Consider the following 18267-nt stretch of genomic DNA (forward strand, 5'->3'; position numbering starts at 1 on the left):
TTTTTGGAAATGATGTATTTATACATCAACTATCACAAGGCTTGCAGTGACACTCTGGTAAAAGTTAAGGTTTTAAAATGCCTTTGCCTTTATACAGAGCAGTGTGCACAGCTGTGGCACATGCTTTACTGAGTTTTACAAGCTACTGAGTAACAATGTACACACATCCATTCTTTCTGGAATGAAATAGTAACAAATGTTATTACACCAAATTAAAATTGTTCTGCTGTTCAAGCTTGGACATAAGCTCTTTTGCAATAATGTTACTTCAGCTCTGGAAGAGCTTTGGTTGGGTCTGTTAATGTTTTTTCCAAGAGTTTCAATTAAAATAAATAAATAAAATTCTATAATGTTTTTGATATTTTCTTACTGCACTGAAATAAAAGGTATCATATAGTTTCCTTTCATAGAAGTGCTTAAAAATAATACTGAATTTTTATTTTCTAGGACTTGTGGCCTTATTTATCTGGAACAACCCAGTAGTGAGTAAGTTTGAATTTCCAAATTGTATTTGTCAAGATAAGATATCAGTGTTTTGTCTTCTAACTCATTAAAATTGATGTAAAATTATAGTATGTGGTGTTTAATTTAGATTTAGTGAGGGCTCTGGATTTCAGTGAGATAGAATCATAGAATCGCTCAGGTTGGAAAAGACCTTAAAGATCACGGAGTCCAACCACAACCTGACCATACTACCCTAACAACCCTCTGCTACATCATGGCCTTGAGCACCACATCCAAATGGTTTTTAAAGATCCAGGCATTGTGACTCAACCACCTCCCTGGGGAGCCTATTCCAGTGCTTAACAGCCCTTTCTGTGAAGAAGTTTTTTCTGATATCCAACCTAAACTTACCCTGGTACAACTTAAGGCCATTTTGCTTCGTCCTGTCAGCAGTGAGAAGAGGCCAGTCCCACTCTCACTGCAGTCACCTTTCAGATATTGGAAGAGAGCAATAAGGTCTCCCCTCAGCCTTCTTTTCCCCCAGACTGAAGAGCCTCAGTTCCTTCAGTCTCTCCTTGTAGGACACATTCTTCAAGCTCTTTCCCAGCCTTGTTGCCCTTCTTTGACCTACTCCAACACCTCAGTGTCCTTTCTGTACTGAGATGATGAAAGCTGCAGAAGTGATATCTATGTAGTTGATCACTTCCTGCATGAAGGATTGCCACCCAGTAGTGGATGTCTCAGCATGGTGGAAACATTTGGAGAGTGAGCTTCTTGATCATAGCAACAAATGCATGGATGAACACATGCCTTAGCAACTCCCTAATGAGACTGAATTCATTCTGTGGCTTGAGAATAGGGCATTAGTCAAGGATACAAGAGAAAAACTGCTGCTAACACTTAAGTGAATAATCCATATTCACTTTCTTTTCCAAGGATGATGCAGATGTTGCCAAATTCTTGAATGCCTTTACAGAGGACTTAATATTTTTTTTTATATGTATAGTCTTAATTATGTAGGGAACAGAATGAAATAAGTAATAAGTGTAACTATATGGGGAACGTCACATGCTGTTTGAATTGCTCCACGGACTGAAGCATGTTTGTAGAAAATTACAGCTTTGTTTTACAGAGCTCTTAATGTGGAATCTTTATGTGCCAACTTACAGGATTTCTGCTGAACTCAGTTCTGTGTTAGTCCTAAAAAATTACTGGATTACTTTTTTGCTGGCAAAAGGTGAGTTTTGATTAAAAACCATTTATTTAAATGAATGTTGTTGAACTGAGTTTGTTTTACATGTACAGTGTGGGAAATAGCATCACTTCTACAAATAGCCATTGTATAGATCCAGCATTTTCTGACTACGTGGCTTTTCTAATTACTCAGTCATATTTCTTTCTATGCAGTTCAGCTATTCTTTTAGCTAGTACTGCTGCCGTTCTATAAATAGCTTCTATAAATATTTCAATGAGTTTTTTACTTGGAACTGTTCTGCACTGGAGATATGCTTTATAGTTTGCCTGTATTAGTATATGGCTGACTACCTCAAAAGACTGGCAGATCTTTTTAAACTAAGTCTCAGAAATTAAGTACTTCAAATACTGTGATTCTTCCTTGAAGAGGCTGAAGTCTTAGTTAAAACTGAGTGATGAAACTTGGCTTTGGTAATACAGGAAGTCCTTTCTTGTACTGCTCCTGTGATAAGGAGTGCATCGTGCTGCTTCCATAACTGCTTCCTGCTCCAGGTCTGTTTTTCTCAGCTGATCCTAAGCCAATTTCAGTAGCAGAGATGGTGGATCTTTTTAACTGGACTTCTCCAAGCATAGGTATAATCCAGAAACCATAAAGTTTTTCTACCCTGTCATTTCACTGAGAATCGTAAGACAGACTGAAGTGGACCAGCAAGTATAATTTAAGTCCCTGGAGGCCTTTGGGTGGTGCTTGTTAATTCAGATTAGAACACAGGTAGTGATCTGTAGCTGTTCTGAATTACTCTTGGCTTTTCAAACTTTTTATGGGAATGTAAGAAATCTTGAAATGGCTCTGTAGGTCTTCTCTGGCACACAAGTTGTACACTGGGAACAACTGGAATAATGTAGTTCTTAAAGTATTCTTCATGCTAATATCTTTATAATTTACAAACAACTTCCTACACAATGGAAGGACTGAAAGTACAGTCAGCGTGTTTTGAATCTCTCTTTACTGTATCCTAGGAGCTTATTTATGTGAAAGCTGCTAAATGTTCAAAAAAGCAAAGTTTTAAGGTCATAAAAAGTGAGGATAATGTAGATCGAGTCTACACAGCTACTCCACTGTAGCAAAATGAAAAATGAATCAGGAAGGACTACTGAGAGCTTTAAAGAACACTGACATCTTGCAGGATGTTTTCATTACTAATCGTAGTGTATTTTATTAAATAAACTTGCAAATCTTAATTTTTCAGATAACGTTTTTAAAGTTGAGTATCTCACATCATCTTCAACTTCTTAAATGTTTGCAGGTAAAGTGTTGCAAATGGAAGATGACCTAGTGATTTCTTTCCAGTTGTTGCTGTGCGTCTTAGATTATTTTATCAAACTGTCACCTCCTGCTATGCTCAAGGAACCATACAGTAAGGTTTTGAGTTTTTTGTTTATTAAATCAAAGTAGAAAATAAATGGGTTAAATTTCCATTGGAGTCTTGCTAACGTTCGCAGTTAATATAAAACTGCCAAAGCATATTAAAATTGATTCTTTTTTAGTATTTTAATTCAATTTAGATGATAATGCATTTGAATTACGTTATTTTAAGGTGGCAGTGTATTTAACGTACTTCGGTTCTGCTGTCTTTGCTGTGTCCCCTTTCCATTTGAGTTGTTCAGAAGCTTGTGAGAAGAGTAATCTTGGCTTAGTAAAATAATTTATGTTCTGGGTGGACTATGAGGATTGAGTACTACTACAAAGTTTGCTTTGAATTACGAAAAGAGAAGATGGTGCTGTGGTTCTTACCTCACTGATTCATAGCAATATGATGACAGCTGTAGTGTGCAAGGTACTGGACTATACAGATGTTAAAAAAGAAATACGTGATGGACTAGAAAAAATGATTGCAATTGTAGCTCAAAATGGTAGGGCAAAAAGTAGATAACTTTTTGAATGCATTCACTTTCTATTAGAACCTGTTTCTTCCTCATTTTATGCCAAAGTGTAATGGATCTTACCTGTAGAACTCCCACTCAACAAAAACTGTTGTACATTCAATTTTTGTACATAAAGCATGAGAAATCTCAATCAAAAGTCAAAGAAAGTAAGCATTTACTCTTCACTTGGAGCAATAGAAATCCGTTTTTTGTTGAGTAACTTCTTCCACAAGCTGTGGATTTGATATTCTAAAGTATTTGCAGCCCTAGTAAGTAGAAAACAATTTTTTGATATTACAGAGGTTTACCTGGTGTTGGATTTGAATGAGTTATTGGAATTTATAGCCTTAATCTTCCTGCTCTTCTGTTGTTTTACAGCTAAATACCCATAGGGAAAATGTGAAGACTAGCACTTCATTATTTAAAAAGCAGGCTGTGTGCATTGTATTGCTGTAAGGTGTTATATTGTAAAGTGTTGAAGTTTCTCACTTGTGCTGTGTTATAGGCACAGGTATTGTTCAAACTGTCACAAAGTGCTTCATTCCTTTAGCAGGTATTTTGCTATTATTCAAGAGGCTTCACATTATGCTAAACAGTGTCAAGCTTTGTGATACTGAGAGTGTGGGGATTAAGATGCAACCACCAGAGCAGTGTCATTTGTCAGAATTTCTCGTGGAACAGTTGTCAAATGCAAATGTAGTTACAATTGAGAACAGCTTGCTCATAAAGAGTATAAATTTTAAAGCAGGTAATTGTATTAACATATGTTAATATAATTTGGATATTTCAAGCTGATGATATTGAGGCCATTTTCACTGGAACAGGTTGCCCAAGGAGGTTGTGATGCCTCATCCCTGGAGGCATTCAAGGCCAGGCTGGATGTGGCTCTGGGCAGCCTGGTCAACATAGCGAGGAGTTGAAACTAGATGATCATTGTGACCCTTGTCACAATTCTGTGAAAATCAACATTTTTACTTCATTTGAAGTAAGGGTTTTTGCTATCTTCAAGGTGAAGTTTGTTTTTTGTACTTGTTTGGCTGGGGTATTTGGAGAAGGGAAGAACTCCCTCGTGTACCCACCAGCACTTGAGTTCTGCTTGACTTGATTAACCTTTAGAAGCATTAAGTCACTCTTTCAGCTCGTTGTTCCCCACTTCTGTAAAAACACACAAAATAGTTACCCATCTCTGAAAGCACAAGGCTTTCCTAGCTTTGCAGAACAGCTGCTTATTCAAAGCTGCTTACAGAAAGTGCTATTAAATGACATTGAATACTTTGAAAAACAAAATGTTCAAATACTGATGCAGGAGTTGAAAATTTTTTTTTTTGTAGAAATGTTTGTAATGGAGGCTGCTTATCCAGCTGAGGAGATGAAAAGGGAAAAATTTAAGACTGCCTGAGAAGTCATAAACATTTAAATCTCTGAAGTTAGCATAGGTTTTTTTCTTAAGATGGCTGTAAACTTGTAATGGTTCTGCCTGTCTTTCCAGAGTCTGCTGTGACTGCACTGACTGTTAATGGTTCAACTCGAACCCCACGAAGAGGTCAGAACAGGAATGCACGCGCTTCAAAGCAAACTGATACAGATACAAAAGTTATTGAAATCCTTTGTAAAGAGCATGATTGTAATTTAGATGAGGTAATGCCTATGTTTTAATATATGTTGGATCTTGCTGCTAAACCCCCGCTGGGATATGTGCTAATTTAAGCATTTTGGTTTTAAAAGACTGCTTGTGTTTACTAATTATTCTCTCAAGTTCAGCAGTGAAGGTATTGTGCCATTTTACAGTTCTCTAGTAGGTAGGTTAAAAAATTAAGTCCTTTGGTATGGTATGGGTGATGGGTTTCCCTGCTAAGGTTAACTGTGAAAAATGTTGTATGAAGTTTCATACTGATCCAACATCTAGTATGTGGATGCAGGCCTGCTCTGATGGGGGTTCACAGCTGCATCTCACAATAAGAAAATGACTGCAGATAATGCACTACTTCTACATGGAATCTTGAAGGCCTCATTCTCCTCTTTCTCTGCTGAGAAATCTGTTTCTGTGTGAAAACGACTTAGTTCTGAATATCTGAGCAGATGAGTAGAAGAAAGAGGCTGGAAAGGATAATTCTTTCCCAGTTTAGTTCCAGCAGTGGATTATATGCTAAATGCTTACATTTGGAGTGGGTCCAAAGGAAGGTCACAAGGGTGATCAGAGAGGGCTGGAGCACCTCTATTATGAGGACAGATTGAGAGCTGGGGCTGTTCAGCCTAGAGCAGAGAAGGCTCCAGGGGGACCTTTATAATGACCTTCCAGTACCTGAAGAGGGCCTACAGGAAAGGTGGGGAGGGACTTTTTATAACAGCATGTAATGACAGGACAAGGGGAAATGACTTTAAACTGGAAGAGGGTAGATTTAGACTACCCTCTCTAAATAGGAAGAAATTGTTTACTGTGAGGGTGGTGAGACACTGAAACAGGTTGCCCGGAGAGGCTACTTCCTCCCTGGAAGCATTCAAAGCCAGACTGGATGGAGCTTTGAGCAACTTGGTCTAGTGGGAGGTGTCCCTGCCTATAGCAGGGAGTTGGAACTAGATGATCTTAAAGGTCCCTTCCAACCCAAACCATTCTATGATTTAACTAAGTTTGGGGTACATAGGCAATTCTTATTCATTCTTATTTTCTTAAAACAGTGTCTCAGTTAGTTTACTGACTTTTTTGAAACATGAAAGCAGGATATACAGGCTGCCTCTATGCATTGCTAATGTTGTTCTTTTTCTTATTTTTAGGTAAAAAATGTGTATTTCACAAGCTTTATTCCTTTCTTGAATTCTCTTGGTGTTGTAGCCTCAAATGGATTACCAGAGGTAATTGGAGTAACTTAAGATAGTTTAACAACAGTGCTTGACTTGATGCCAGCTTGCTTAAGATTCGCTTTACACGTTAAATAAAGTTCCAAAAGGTTCTTCTGAAATCATTTGGCAAAAATGCATTGTTTTTCAGGAATGTAACTTAAGAAGGGTTCCAGGATTCACGGACTACTTGTAATATTTACACTCAAATCTACTAAGTGAATTTCCTGAGATCGAGCTAATGGTTTTGCTCAAAACAAAACATGACATAAGATCTGAATATCCATGATGTTGGTGAGGCCATTAATCTAAGTTAGAACCATTACAGTGTCAAATCTCTAAAGTCAGTCTACAGATGTGTTTGACCTACCTCTGTGCAACTGTATGCAAGAGTAAGCTTTAGGAGATAACCTCTTGTAAAGTAATTACGTGCATTATTCTTTAAAGAGCAGGTTTAGCTGTGCCTCACGTTGCTGTGGTAGTGTGAGAATAGGCAACTGTGACAGTAGGTATGCCAGGTGCATCTCTTGTTCAGTTTCACAGTATCTTGAGTAGGAAACAAAATACAAGACCCACTAAAAATCTTTTTCAATACAAATTTTAGGGTCAGTGCAGTATGATGTCAACATATCAATATCAACATCTAGATCAGCAGTCAGATGAGCTTTTATACGTGGGTAGGCATAGTTTGGAAGCCCTGTATGAACTACCAGGCAAGGATCATTGTAAAGCTTAATAGCCAATCAGTGCTGCACAGCTTAGCATAGTATCAAAACAGTAGTCTAAGACTGCTGACAGAAGATTCTACAAAATGATATTTGAAAAGATGTCCTGCATCACAAATCTTTCTGCTGCCACCTAAGTGTCTGATGGATGTTGTAAAACCAAAGCAGGAAGATGCAGATATATTTCACAGAGGTACTCAGTCTGTGTCAGTCATAGCTGAGTTACTTGGTACAATTGCTAATAATATGAGATGTTTTTCATTAAAAACAAACAAAAACAACAAAAACCAAAAGTGAGGTTCTAATAAAGTTTAATGTTGTTTCCAAAACAAAAAAGGTTTTTGGCACTTGCTGTTAATATTTCAGTTGTCTTCACTGCATGCCTCATAGTCGAACTTTATGAACAAATGAATTAATGAATGAATTAATTGAGAACTTGTGTTCTTGACTGAAGATTTCTTTCCAGTTAGCACAGTGCAGCAATTTGGTATAGGAGCAGTTGTTTTTTGCAGTGAAAGAATCTGAAGTATATAGAGGTTAATAGAATACTGAAATACTTCAGACAAAAAGAACACATAAGCCATTAGGAAGGTAATGAAAAGATAATGAACTTTTCCTAATGAAAGAATTAGAGGTGATCGGAATCTAAAGAATCAACGTATCAATAACATGAAACTTCTAATCATGACATCGATTTGGTGCAAATCTGCTTGGCAAAGATAAAAGAAGGGATGAGGAGCAAAGCTGTGGAGGAGATGCCTGAAGCTTGTTTTAGCTTGGGACTGCTGCATGACTCATTTTGTTTCTTATGCACTGTTACCTGTCTTTGTAGCTGGAACATGACAAAATGCAGCATCATGTAGTGTGTTTAAAGGTTTAGGGAACAGATAATGGAGATGACTGATTGCTCCTGCTGTTGTGCTCCTGCAGACTTGAAGTGGAAGGTGGTATCAGGCCCCAGTTAAAAATTCTATACTTTCAGTTAGTGTTAATCACTGAAAAAATAACCTCACAAACTTTTCTTGCAAAATGAAGTCATACCAATGTGGGATCTGATTGGCTAAGATACTTTTAAAAAAAGTAATTTTAAAAAAGAAGGATGTAGGATGTGAAATAATGTTTTGGTTTTATATAATTAGGTATGTCACTTAAGAACAACATCGATACAAATATTAACATGTAATGAGAAAAGTCTTCTTACACTTAGAACAAGATGATTTGATTTTGGATCTCTGCTTTCTTCTCCAAACCAGCAGTGATAGGGGGCCTAATGGATTGTCTAGCAGCTGTTCAAAGGACACTTGTTTTACATTTCTTGTCCTTGGAGACACTTCTTTTCTGGAAGGAAAGACTTAAAAGCTTGGAAACATTAGTTTGATTTGCAGGTCTACATCTTCTACTCCAGATATTTTTAGCTTGTTTACAGTATGAAGAGCTATGTATTTTCAGATGTCTTATGATCTTGGATTGTTCTCTCTTATAAAAGACTGTCTTTGTTTGTGCATGGGAACAATGATTTTTCCTCTGGGTGCGCTTCATCTGTTTGTATAAAAAGTGACTTTGTGGGTTCCAAGGTTACTCTTGAGTTTCAGCATTGTATTCAATTGTATTAATGAGGTAGTAGTAGATTATATTATTCAGTAAATTGTCAGTAAATTTGTTCCTATTAAATGTTTTTTGAAATATTTTTCAAGGTTGACGTTCTCTCAAAGCAATATGATGAGCTTTATCTCAAAAACAAAGATATAGATGCAAGATTATTTCTGGATCGTGATGAAACTCTACAGCCTGATGTTATAGCATGGTAATATTTTCACCTACTGCTTTTGTATTTTGTAGAAGGTGTGGATTCATGGATTTTTTTTTCCTTCTGTGCTCTAAGTGATCTTTGTATCCTGTTGATATTTTATGTTTGTACTTCAGCTAAGATATTTTTGGCGTCACTATCCTTGCTTTACATTATATTAAATAATCAAAAAGCAAGTGATATGAAAATTGTACTTCAGTTCTTGTGCAAGCCTCTGTAGTCCAGTGGCAGCTGAGGAATCATAAAGAGAAGGAGGCTACATGCTAGTTGTTATGTCCAAGAATGTGTTATGGCTCTGGGGCCAGCTGGGTCCTTGCTGTCAAACTCTTTCCTAAAACTGGCTGGTGATGCATGAAAGCTGCCTGCTGGGAATGCTCCTGAGTCCACTCTGACTTCTGACTGTACACAGAAATTGTTTGGGAATAGTAGCTTTCACTGAACAGAAGTCTGCCACTGACAATTTAAGAGAAAAAAACAGTTGAGTGCTGATGCCTGGACACATTTCATGGTGCTGCTGAGTGATACAGATGTGTATCTGAATTTTCTTAGTCATACTGTAAAATATCAGTGGTTGCAGGTAACGTAACATTTCCATAACTTCATGTGATGTTTGCTCATGGTGTAAGAGTGTGATTTTATCTATGCTAGAAAAACATATTAATTTAGAACTGGATAACAATGAAGCTGTGTGTAATATAGAACTACAAAATGGCTGAGGCTCTTAGGGCCATCTAGGTCCACCTGCTCCAGCAGGGACAGCCAGAGCAGGTGCCCAGGGCCATGTCCAGGCAGCTCTGAAAGATATCCAAGACCCCACAGCCTCTGGCAGACTGTGCCAATGCTGTGTCACCTGCATAGCACAAAAGTGCTCCTGGTGTTCAAAGGGAACCTCCTATGCTCCCGTTCATGCCTATGGCCTCTGGTTTTGGCACTGGGTACCACTGACAGAGCCTGGCTTTGGCCTCTTGGCACCCTCCCTCAGGGATTTATGGTCATTAAGATTTCCCCAAGTCTCCTCTAGGATGAGTACTCCCAAGTCCTCAGCCTTTCCTCATAGGAGGAAAGGTCCTGTTTTAGCTGTACATTTAAATTAAATTGTTACAAATAGAATTCTAGAAAAGAATAAAGTTTGAAGGAAACTCTGGAGGTCATCTAATCCAACATTCTATTCAAAGGAGATTTCCTTAGCAATGTAAATTACATTATTCTAGATCTTCAAAAATGTTTCACAGCCTTTCTTTGTGTTATCAATAAGCTTTTTGCAGAAGACATTCTTGTGTTACTTTAATGCTTCATAAGCTTATTTTCCATTTCCACAGCTCACAGTTGGAAAGAACACCAGGAAAAAATAATCCAGATGAGGAGGTTAATCATGTACTTCCACAGACTCCTGTTCGGTATGAATTTTTCACTTGAGCTGTGTTGTGGTTTTAGCCTAACTTGAAATACCTTGAGTGTAGGTGTTGTTTGTTTGTAAAAGATAGAACCTAGTTCTGCTTACTAATGAGTAGTGAGCATGTACTTAGGAATGCCTAGAGTCTTCAGTTCCTGGTTAAGTTGTTGGAAAATACAGTTTTTACTGAACTGTAGCATGTGGTATGTGTAAAATAGTTCACTATATTTGTTAATGTGAGAATGCAAGTTTATACTTTCAAGCTAGTACTTCTATAAGCGATATTATCTTTCTTTTCTATCTTCATTCTAGCTCCAGATCTTCATGGCTTTGTTTCCCTATTCTAAACTGTATACGTACTGCATTTCTTCTCCCACGGTCTTTTCTTTCTAGTGTTCTTACCTTTTGTATTTGGGAAGATGAACATTTCTGAGTACTGACATTCTGGTCTGTTGGGGAAAATGAACAGATATGGCAGAAACATGGTATTGATTGCAGTCCAGTAGAGAAGAACTGCAAGAATCACAGAATTGTAGGAGTTGGATGGGACCTCAAGAGATCGAGTCCAACTCCCCTGTTAAAGCAGGTTCCCTACAATAGGTCACATAGGTAGGCATCCAGATGGGTCTTGAATATCTCCATAGAAGGAGACTCCACAAGCTCTCTGGGCAGTCTGTTCCAGTGCTCCATCACCCTTACCATAAACAAGTTCTTCTGCATGTTAGTGTGGAACTTCCTGTGTACAAGTTTCAAGCCATTGCTCCTCATCCTATCACTACACACTTCTCAGAAGAGCCTGGCCTCATCCATTTGCCTCTCACCTCCCTTTAGGTTTTTATAAACATAAATCACATCTCCCCTCAGTCTTCTTTTCCTCAGGTTGAACAGATCCAGGTTACTCAGCCTTTCCTCATGTGGGAGATGCTCCAGGCCCTTTATCGTCTTTGTGGCCCTCTGCTGGACTCCTTCTAGGAGATTCCTGTCTTTTTTGAAGTGGGGAGCCCAGAGCTGGACACGGTATTCTAAAAGTGGCTTCATCCATCAGGACAGAGTAGAGAGGGAGGATCACTTCTAAGCTTGAGTGCAGTTAGCCAAAGAGGAAGAGACTTGCATGTACCATTTTTCCCTGTGCCAAGCCACTTGTTGGTAAATTAGTATGATGCTGCCCAGTAGTGCTTAGAAATTCTTGGTGCTCAAGAACTAATCATCTGCACCATTGCAATGTCGTGTGCTGTGGGGGTGAACATAGAAATGTTTGTACAAGCAGTTGTTGTAGAGGTGTCAGCTTTAGTGAAATGTGACAGTGAAGTTCTTTTTCCATGCTTGCCATATAAATGCCTTTCACTTTAGCATTTTGTAGAGATGAAAGTCGTAAGTAAACATAGTGTTTTAATTTCTCTCATTCTCAAACTGCCTAAAATACTTCTGCTTTGTTTTTAAAGAAAACAATACACTTTGATAGCGCTTCTGAAAGAATGAACTGGACCCTACGTTTATGCAAAATCTGCGAAATATTGTCTGAATTGAATTGTTTAACAAGAACATCATTGACAACAAAGGCTTTTTTCACAAATACCTTGTTATTAATGTTTTTTGTTATACTTGCTTAAAGAAAAACCTCTATTAACCAAACATCTTTCATGGTGTTAAATTCTTAACGTGGAAATCTTTGTTAAAGTCCAGAAGTATCAAGTTTCCACAGTGAGAATTTGATATGTGCTAAACAAACTGATCGTAGGATCACCTCAGTAGGAAGGGACCTATAAGGATCACTGAGTCCAACCCCTGGCCTCACAGAGCATCACTCAACAATCAGACCCTATGTCTGAGAGTGCTGTCCAAACCCTCCATGATCTCCAGCAGCTCCTTGTCCTCTGCTCTGGGCAGGCTGTTCCATCCCCACTGCCCTCTGGTGCAGACCCTGTCCCCAACCCCCAGCTGCCCCTCCCCTGACACAGCTCCATGCCGTTCCCTCGGGCCCTGTCGCTGTCACACACAGCAGAGCTCAGCGCTGCCCCTCCGCTCCCTGTGAGGAGCTGCAGCTGCCATCAGGCCTCCCCTCAGCTCCTCTGTTCTGGGCTGAGCAAACTATCTTTGTAGCACTCCTTTGGATGCTTTCCAATAGATGTATGCCCTTTCTGTACTGTGGTGCCCGGAGCTGCACGTGGTACCTCAAGGTGAGGCTGACATTCACATTCTCTTTATCCAGACTTCTCCGTGTATTCCAAAAATGCTGCTACTTACGACAGTCCAAGTGGAGGCTTGTTAATCAGCAGTGACTATGGCTGTGGCAACCTGTTTTTCATAAAGCATGGGACTGTCACTAGATGGCAGTAAACCTTTGATCACCAGTCTTCCATCACAGAATAGGAAGTCTAGGAATCATAGAATCACAGAATGGCCTGTGTTGAAAAGGACCACAATGATCATCTAGTTTCAAGCCTCCTGCTATGTGCAGGGTCACCAACCACCAGACCAGGCTACCCAGAGCCACATCCAGCCTGGCCTTGAATGCCTTCAGGGATGGGGCATCCACAATCTCCACCTGTTCCAGTGCGTCATCACCCTGTGTGAAGAACTTTCTCCTAATATCTAACCTAAACCTCCCCTGTCTCAGTTTAAAACCATTCCCCCTTGTCCTATCACTATCCACTCTCATAAACAGCCGTTCCCCTCCTATTTATACGCTCCCTTCAAGTACTGTGATGCCACAATGAGGTCTCCCCGGAGCCTTCTCTTCTCCAAGCTAAACAAGCCCAGTTCCCTCAGCCTTTCCTCATAGCAGAGGTGCCCCAGCCCTCTGCTCATCTTAGTGGCCCTCCTGTGGACCTGCTCCAAGAGCTCCACATCCTTCCTGTACTGGGGGCCCCAGGCCTATGGTTAACTTGTCTTGCATTAAGTAGATTGATCTCATTAAAGTTACAATGAAAGAGCCATATTTATTACTTTGTCTTCTCTTTACATCCTTTTTCTGGAACTAGACATCTAGGACCTGCTTTTAGGCCTCCTGAATTTTGTGAGAACTTAATCATTTTCTTCAGTGGATTTGTGTCTGGTCTTTTATATAAAAAATCAGTAGAGCAAATCACAGAATTGCAGGGGTTGGAAGAGTTCATAGGGTCCAACCCCCTGCCAAGGCAGGTTCCCTGCAGGAGGTCATACGGGAAGGCATCCAGATGGGTCTTGAATATCTCCAGGGAAGGAGACTCCATAACTCTAAGGGCAGTGCGTTCCAGTGTTGTATCACTCTGACAGTAAAAAAGTTCTTCCTTGTATTAGCATGAAACCAATGGGTACAAGTACTGGTTCATCACATCAGAAGGATGGGTTGCATGATTTCATTCTAATTTTTTTAATCATCCTTATACTTTTCCTTGTCATTTCTAGAGCTTCAGTAGAAGTGTTTTTACACTTCTGTGTTTCAGCAATAGGTTAAAGAGTAATGCATCTTTGAGCTACTATAGTTATAATAACTAAATGTTTTTTCTTTGTTCACTGAATTTGGCTCACATCAGTCAAAAAATGAGGCTAAACAGTGCTGAAATTTAAAATAACAAATTAATCAGAAAGTAACAAAGCCACTGAAAGAATCAAACAGATATTTAGTGGAAGGAAAATCATTATTGTAATCTTTTGAAAAGAGAGAAACTTAATACAGAACTTGAATTCAGGTTTTGTGGTAATGGATATGTGATTGGTTCTCTGGACTTGTGTGAATAATAAAGACAGAACAATCCATTATATCCCCAAAAGTTGGAAATATGGTCTGTTTGAGTTCTGCTCAAGCATGTATCTTAGTGTCCCATATGTCAAAACCTTTGTTGTTCTTATTTTCCCACATATCTGTATTTCAGTCATCTGAATAATGTGGACTGTTTGAGAAGAAACTGTGCTTTCTTATTTTAGAATAACAAACCTTCAGAAGGTTATGAAAAGTGTTTGTCAGCAGGATTTCAGTTTTAGAGAAGAGTGAAAAATACGTCCTTCAGAGAGATGTGTTCACCCTAGCAAAGAAACTTAATATGGAATAAACAAAGATCTTATGCATTTGTCTTAAGTATATTTTATTTTTTAAACTATAGCTTCTCTGAAATACTGTTGTTACTTTTGTTACTTGGCTTAGCTTTACAAAGTTAGCTTCTGGTCTAAACTTCTAGTTAGTCCATTGGATATAAATCAGTGGATATTGCTTATATTTTTGAATCTGGTTTTTGCAAGAAAGCTGTAGTAAAAAATGAAAATAATACACGGAGATGTTGTTCAAGACTTCAATGCATCCTATTTCATAAAATGTAATATGTATTTTTGGTCTACTCTTCATTTAGGCTGTAAAGAAATTGTTCTACTTTGTAAGGAGATATTTGCATTTCTCAGGAACACTGAAAAGTTGATTTAATGTACATATCCTTTTCCTCATCCATAATGCTTTACAAGTTAGGAAGGTTTTCTATCTATGATCTTTCTACCTTCTGTATCTGCAGGTAGGTCAGAATTAGTATTTCAGCAAATTACTGCCTTCCTATTGGAAGCAAAAAGGACTGAAGTTAACAATTTTGTTTGGTTTTGTTTTTAAATGACTTTTAGTTCAAATCTGTGGAGGGAGAAGACTGAGAACACTGCTAATATTCTCATGCCATATCCACTGGGAACATCTGCAGCTTTTTCAAATGAAGCAACATTGCTTTAAAAAGACTGTGCTGTCTCATGAATAGATAGCAAGTGCTATGTTTTAACACTTCTTTCTTACTATACCTATGAACTTAAGACTTGAAACAAATGTCATCTTCATTCACCAATCTTTTGTATTATTAATGGATTTTTTTTTTTTTGTATTTTTCAGAGCTGCAATGAATACTATTCAGCAATTGATGATGATTTTGAACTCAGCAATTGATAAACCATCAGATACTCTCATTGCATATTTCAATGTAAGTGACTTGAAGAAACTTATGAAAAATTACCGGTCATTTAAAACTCATGCACAGAGATCTGACATGTTTTGGTAACTCCTTTATCACAAACATTTCTGAACAAGTACATTTTAATTAGGATTGTTTAATTACTTTTATTTTTGAAGGCGTTTGTATCTTAACTGATGTGCACTGGAAACTTGTAGATCCTTAAATCTTTTTGTTACTGCACTAAATATTAAGGCTTATGTATTGGATGGAAAAACATGGAAATATTAAGAGGACATACAGAAAGAGGAGGAGGATATATTCATAGAAGATTTCTATGTTCACAGTCAGAGATTTAAAGATATTTTTAACTTGAAAGACAGTAACATACTTGGTAATACTTGTAAGTTGAGTTAGTTAATTACTTGCAAGAGATTAAGTTGCAGTTTATTGAAAGCTCTTAACAATATATATATTATATACCCTAGATTATGTATGTGTATATATATATATAAAGTATTATGTATAATATCTTAAATACTTCACTGATTTATGCTGATGAGGTAACTAAGAGAGATGCTACAAGGTCTAGCAGGACTAATTTGATTAAATCATAGAAGTATTTTGGAAATAAAACACTTTCCTTGCCTTTCCTTTCCCTCTCATCTTTTCTGTACTTGACTAGAATTGCACAGTGAACCCTGAAGACAGTATCCTGAAAAGAGTGGAAAGTCTTGGCCACATCTTCAAAAAGAAATTTGCTGAAGCAGTTGGACAGGGATGTGCTGAGATTGGCTCACAAGTAAGTAGCATTTGGATTATTACTCATTTGAACTCTGTTGGTGCTAGCTAATGTGTGACCTGACTTACTGCCTTGTCTTCAGTGAAGATTAATAATAGAAAGTACTAATCTTTTCAAGTTGAGGAATGGATATGCTTTTCTTCTAATGCTCTGTAAAGATAGCATTTAACAAGTGGTTCTTAATATATAAGGAACTGGATGGGCAAGAAGTATGCTGGAAAGTTTGGTGAAGAATGAGAAAATTGATGGGCAAAATACATGAAGTGGAAGGTGTACTGCCATTCATTAAAGTTAACCTAGAACTCTTCAGTGTTCTTTATATTTACTTATAAAAACAGCAGCCCAGCTGTGCTTTCTATAAGCATTTCTTCTGGAAAGCAATTGCAACATGTTTGTACTCTTGTCTATCAGCATCACTTTTTATCCTGTTAGCCATGACTTGACATAAACCCTTGATTAATTGATCTTCACATGGTTGAAATAATCACAAAGCTTTTGAGGTATCTCTGGTACTACTGGCAATTGGAGCTGAGGAGAACGAAGTTCTTTATTGTAGCTCTTCCAAACAAACAAACAAACCCAAACAAACAAAAACAAAAACCCAAAGCCAAACAAACATTCTTGATTTTTTAAAATTTTTTCTTTTTTCTCTCCTTTTTGATAGAGATACCAGCTTGGAGTACGGCTGTATTACAGAGTAATGGAGTCTATGCTGAAGTCGGTAAGTTCAGCACTGATAGCTGTGCACTGGCATTGCATTTTTAAATACTGAAAATAATCAAAGCTTTATGTATCTCAGGAAGAAGAGCGCCTTTCAGTGCACAATTTTAGGTATGTGCCAACAACTGATTATTATTACCTGTTATTTTATTGTTGGGATAAGTAGTAATGATTTTGTTTTCCCTTTAGCAAACTTCTGAATGATAACATCTTCCACACATCTCTTCTGGCGTGTGCTCTTGAAATTGTCATGGCTACATATGGCAGTAAGTTGAATCCAAAGTGCTAAGGAGCAAACAGGGAAAACATGTGAGAAGTGAAAGAATGTAATGCTCTTGGTAATTGTAATCTGCTTCCTTGCAGGAACTGCTTCACAAAGTGATGGTACCAGTGCTGAAACAGACTCGTCTTTCCCGTGGATTCTCAATGTATTTGATTTAAAAGCTTTTGACTTCTACAAGGTGATTGAAAGTTTCATTAAAGTGGAGCCAAGCCTAACAAGGGACATGATAAAGCATCTAGAACGCTGTGAACATCGCATTATGGAATCTCTTGCTTGGCAATCTGTAAGTAACGTTTTAAAGCAGTATTTCTCCTTGTATAACATGCAAATCTAGAAAAAAAAATACACCTAGATATATGAAAGGAGCTTTAGTCTTGCTGAGATGTGTTTTTAGCAAAGTAAATCACAAGAACTAAAGAAGATCAATTTTAGCATGTCTTCAGGCTTGGGGAAGAAAAGGCTATATCAGAGCAAAAGGCTACATCAGAGAGAGATCAGCTTAGCACTGCTGAATTACGTGCCAGCATCTTTCAGTATTCTGGCATGGATATTAAGGGTAATAATGCCCATAAACAGTATTTTGGTGCCAGTAGACAAGGCAATACATTCTATGCTCTTATCTGTAAACATTTTCCAGTTTTTAGTCTGCTTGACAGTAAAGCATTCATTCTCTGCATCTGATATGATTGTTGATAGTACTTAAAATACTGATTCTCAGTGTAACTTGCACTTAAATTCCTTTTAACGTTTTTGAATGCCATTAAAAGCATTCTGGTAGGTTGGGTTTTGTGCTTTAGGCTGAATCTCGGTAAATCAGCTGCTGTTTCTTTATGCTGTATCTTACTTATGTACCAAAAATGCTAACCCTAACCCTAACCAAAAAACAGGTGACTATAAAGACTGCTGACAGAATGAAACAAAGTGACCATTTAAGAACCCATGTGATACCTTGTAGATCTGGGAAATCCAAAGAACACAATATGGCATAACTAATACAATATTCTAACTGTGAACCAAGTTTGTGTATGATTTTGGTTAATGCATAATTTAAGCTTCAAGTTTTCTAGTACTGGTCATACTTTACCAGGCTGTGAGGTTGTACTGGATTCCAGGAGCAGCATTGTTGAGTCTGAGCCACAAGAGCTGCATTGTGAGCTCAGGCTTTTAGGTAGGGAAAGCACACTGGCCTCTTTGTTACATGGAAGCAGTTGCCATGCTTCAAGGTGAATCTGGTCAACCT

General features: G+C 38.0%; 1 protein-coding gene across 1 annotated transcript; it reads left to right on the plus strand.

Annotated features, from left to right (window-relative positions):
- The first annotated feature begins 441 nt into the window (after window positions 1-441).
- Window positions 442-18035, plus strand: LOC100549197 (retinoblastoma-associated protein). Its single transcript, XM_010728815.3, has 13 exons — window positions 442-486; window positions 1614-1681; window positions 2946-3056; window positions 5054-5202; window positions 6337-6414; window positions 8819-8928; window positions 10251-10328; window positions 15165-15252; window positions 15908-16024; window positions 16689-16745; window positions 16824-16855; window positions 16934-17010; window positions 17108-18035. Exons 3-13 carry the CDS (start codon window positions 2960-2962, stop codon window positions 17359-17361), a joined length of 1137 nt encoding a protein of 378 aa, XP_010727117.1. The 5' UTR covers window positions 442-486; window positions 1614-1681; window positions 2946-2959; the 3' UTR covers window positions 17362-18035.
- Window positions 18036-18267: the final 232 nt, after the last annotated feature.

Source organism: Meleagris gallopavo, chromosome 1, assembly GCF_000146605.3.
Source record: "Meleagris gallopavo isolate NT-WF06-2002-E0010 breed Aviagen turkey brand Nicholas breeding stock chromosome 1, Turkey_5.1, whole genome shotgun sequence".
Lineage (NCBI taxonomy): Eukaryota > Metazoa > Chordata > Aves > Galliformes > Phasianidae > Meleagris > Meleagris gallopavo.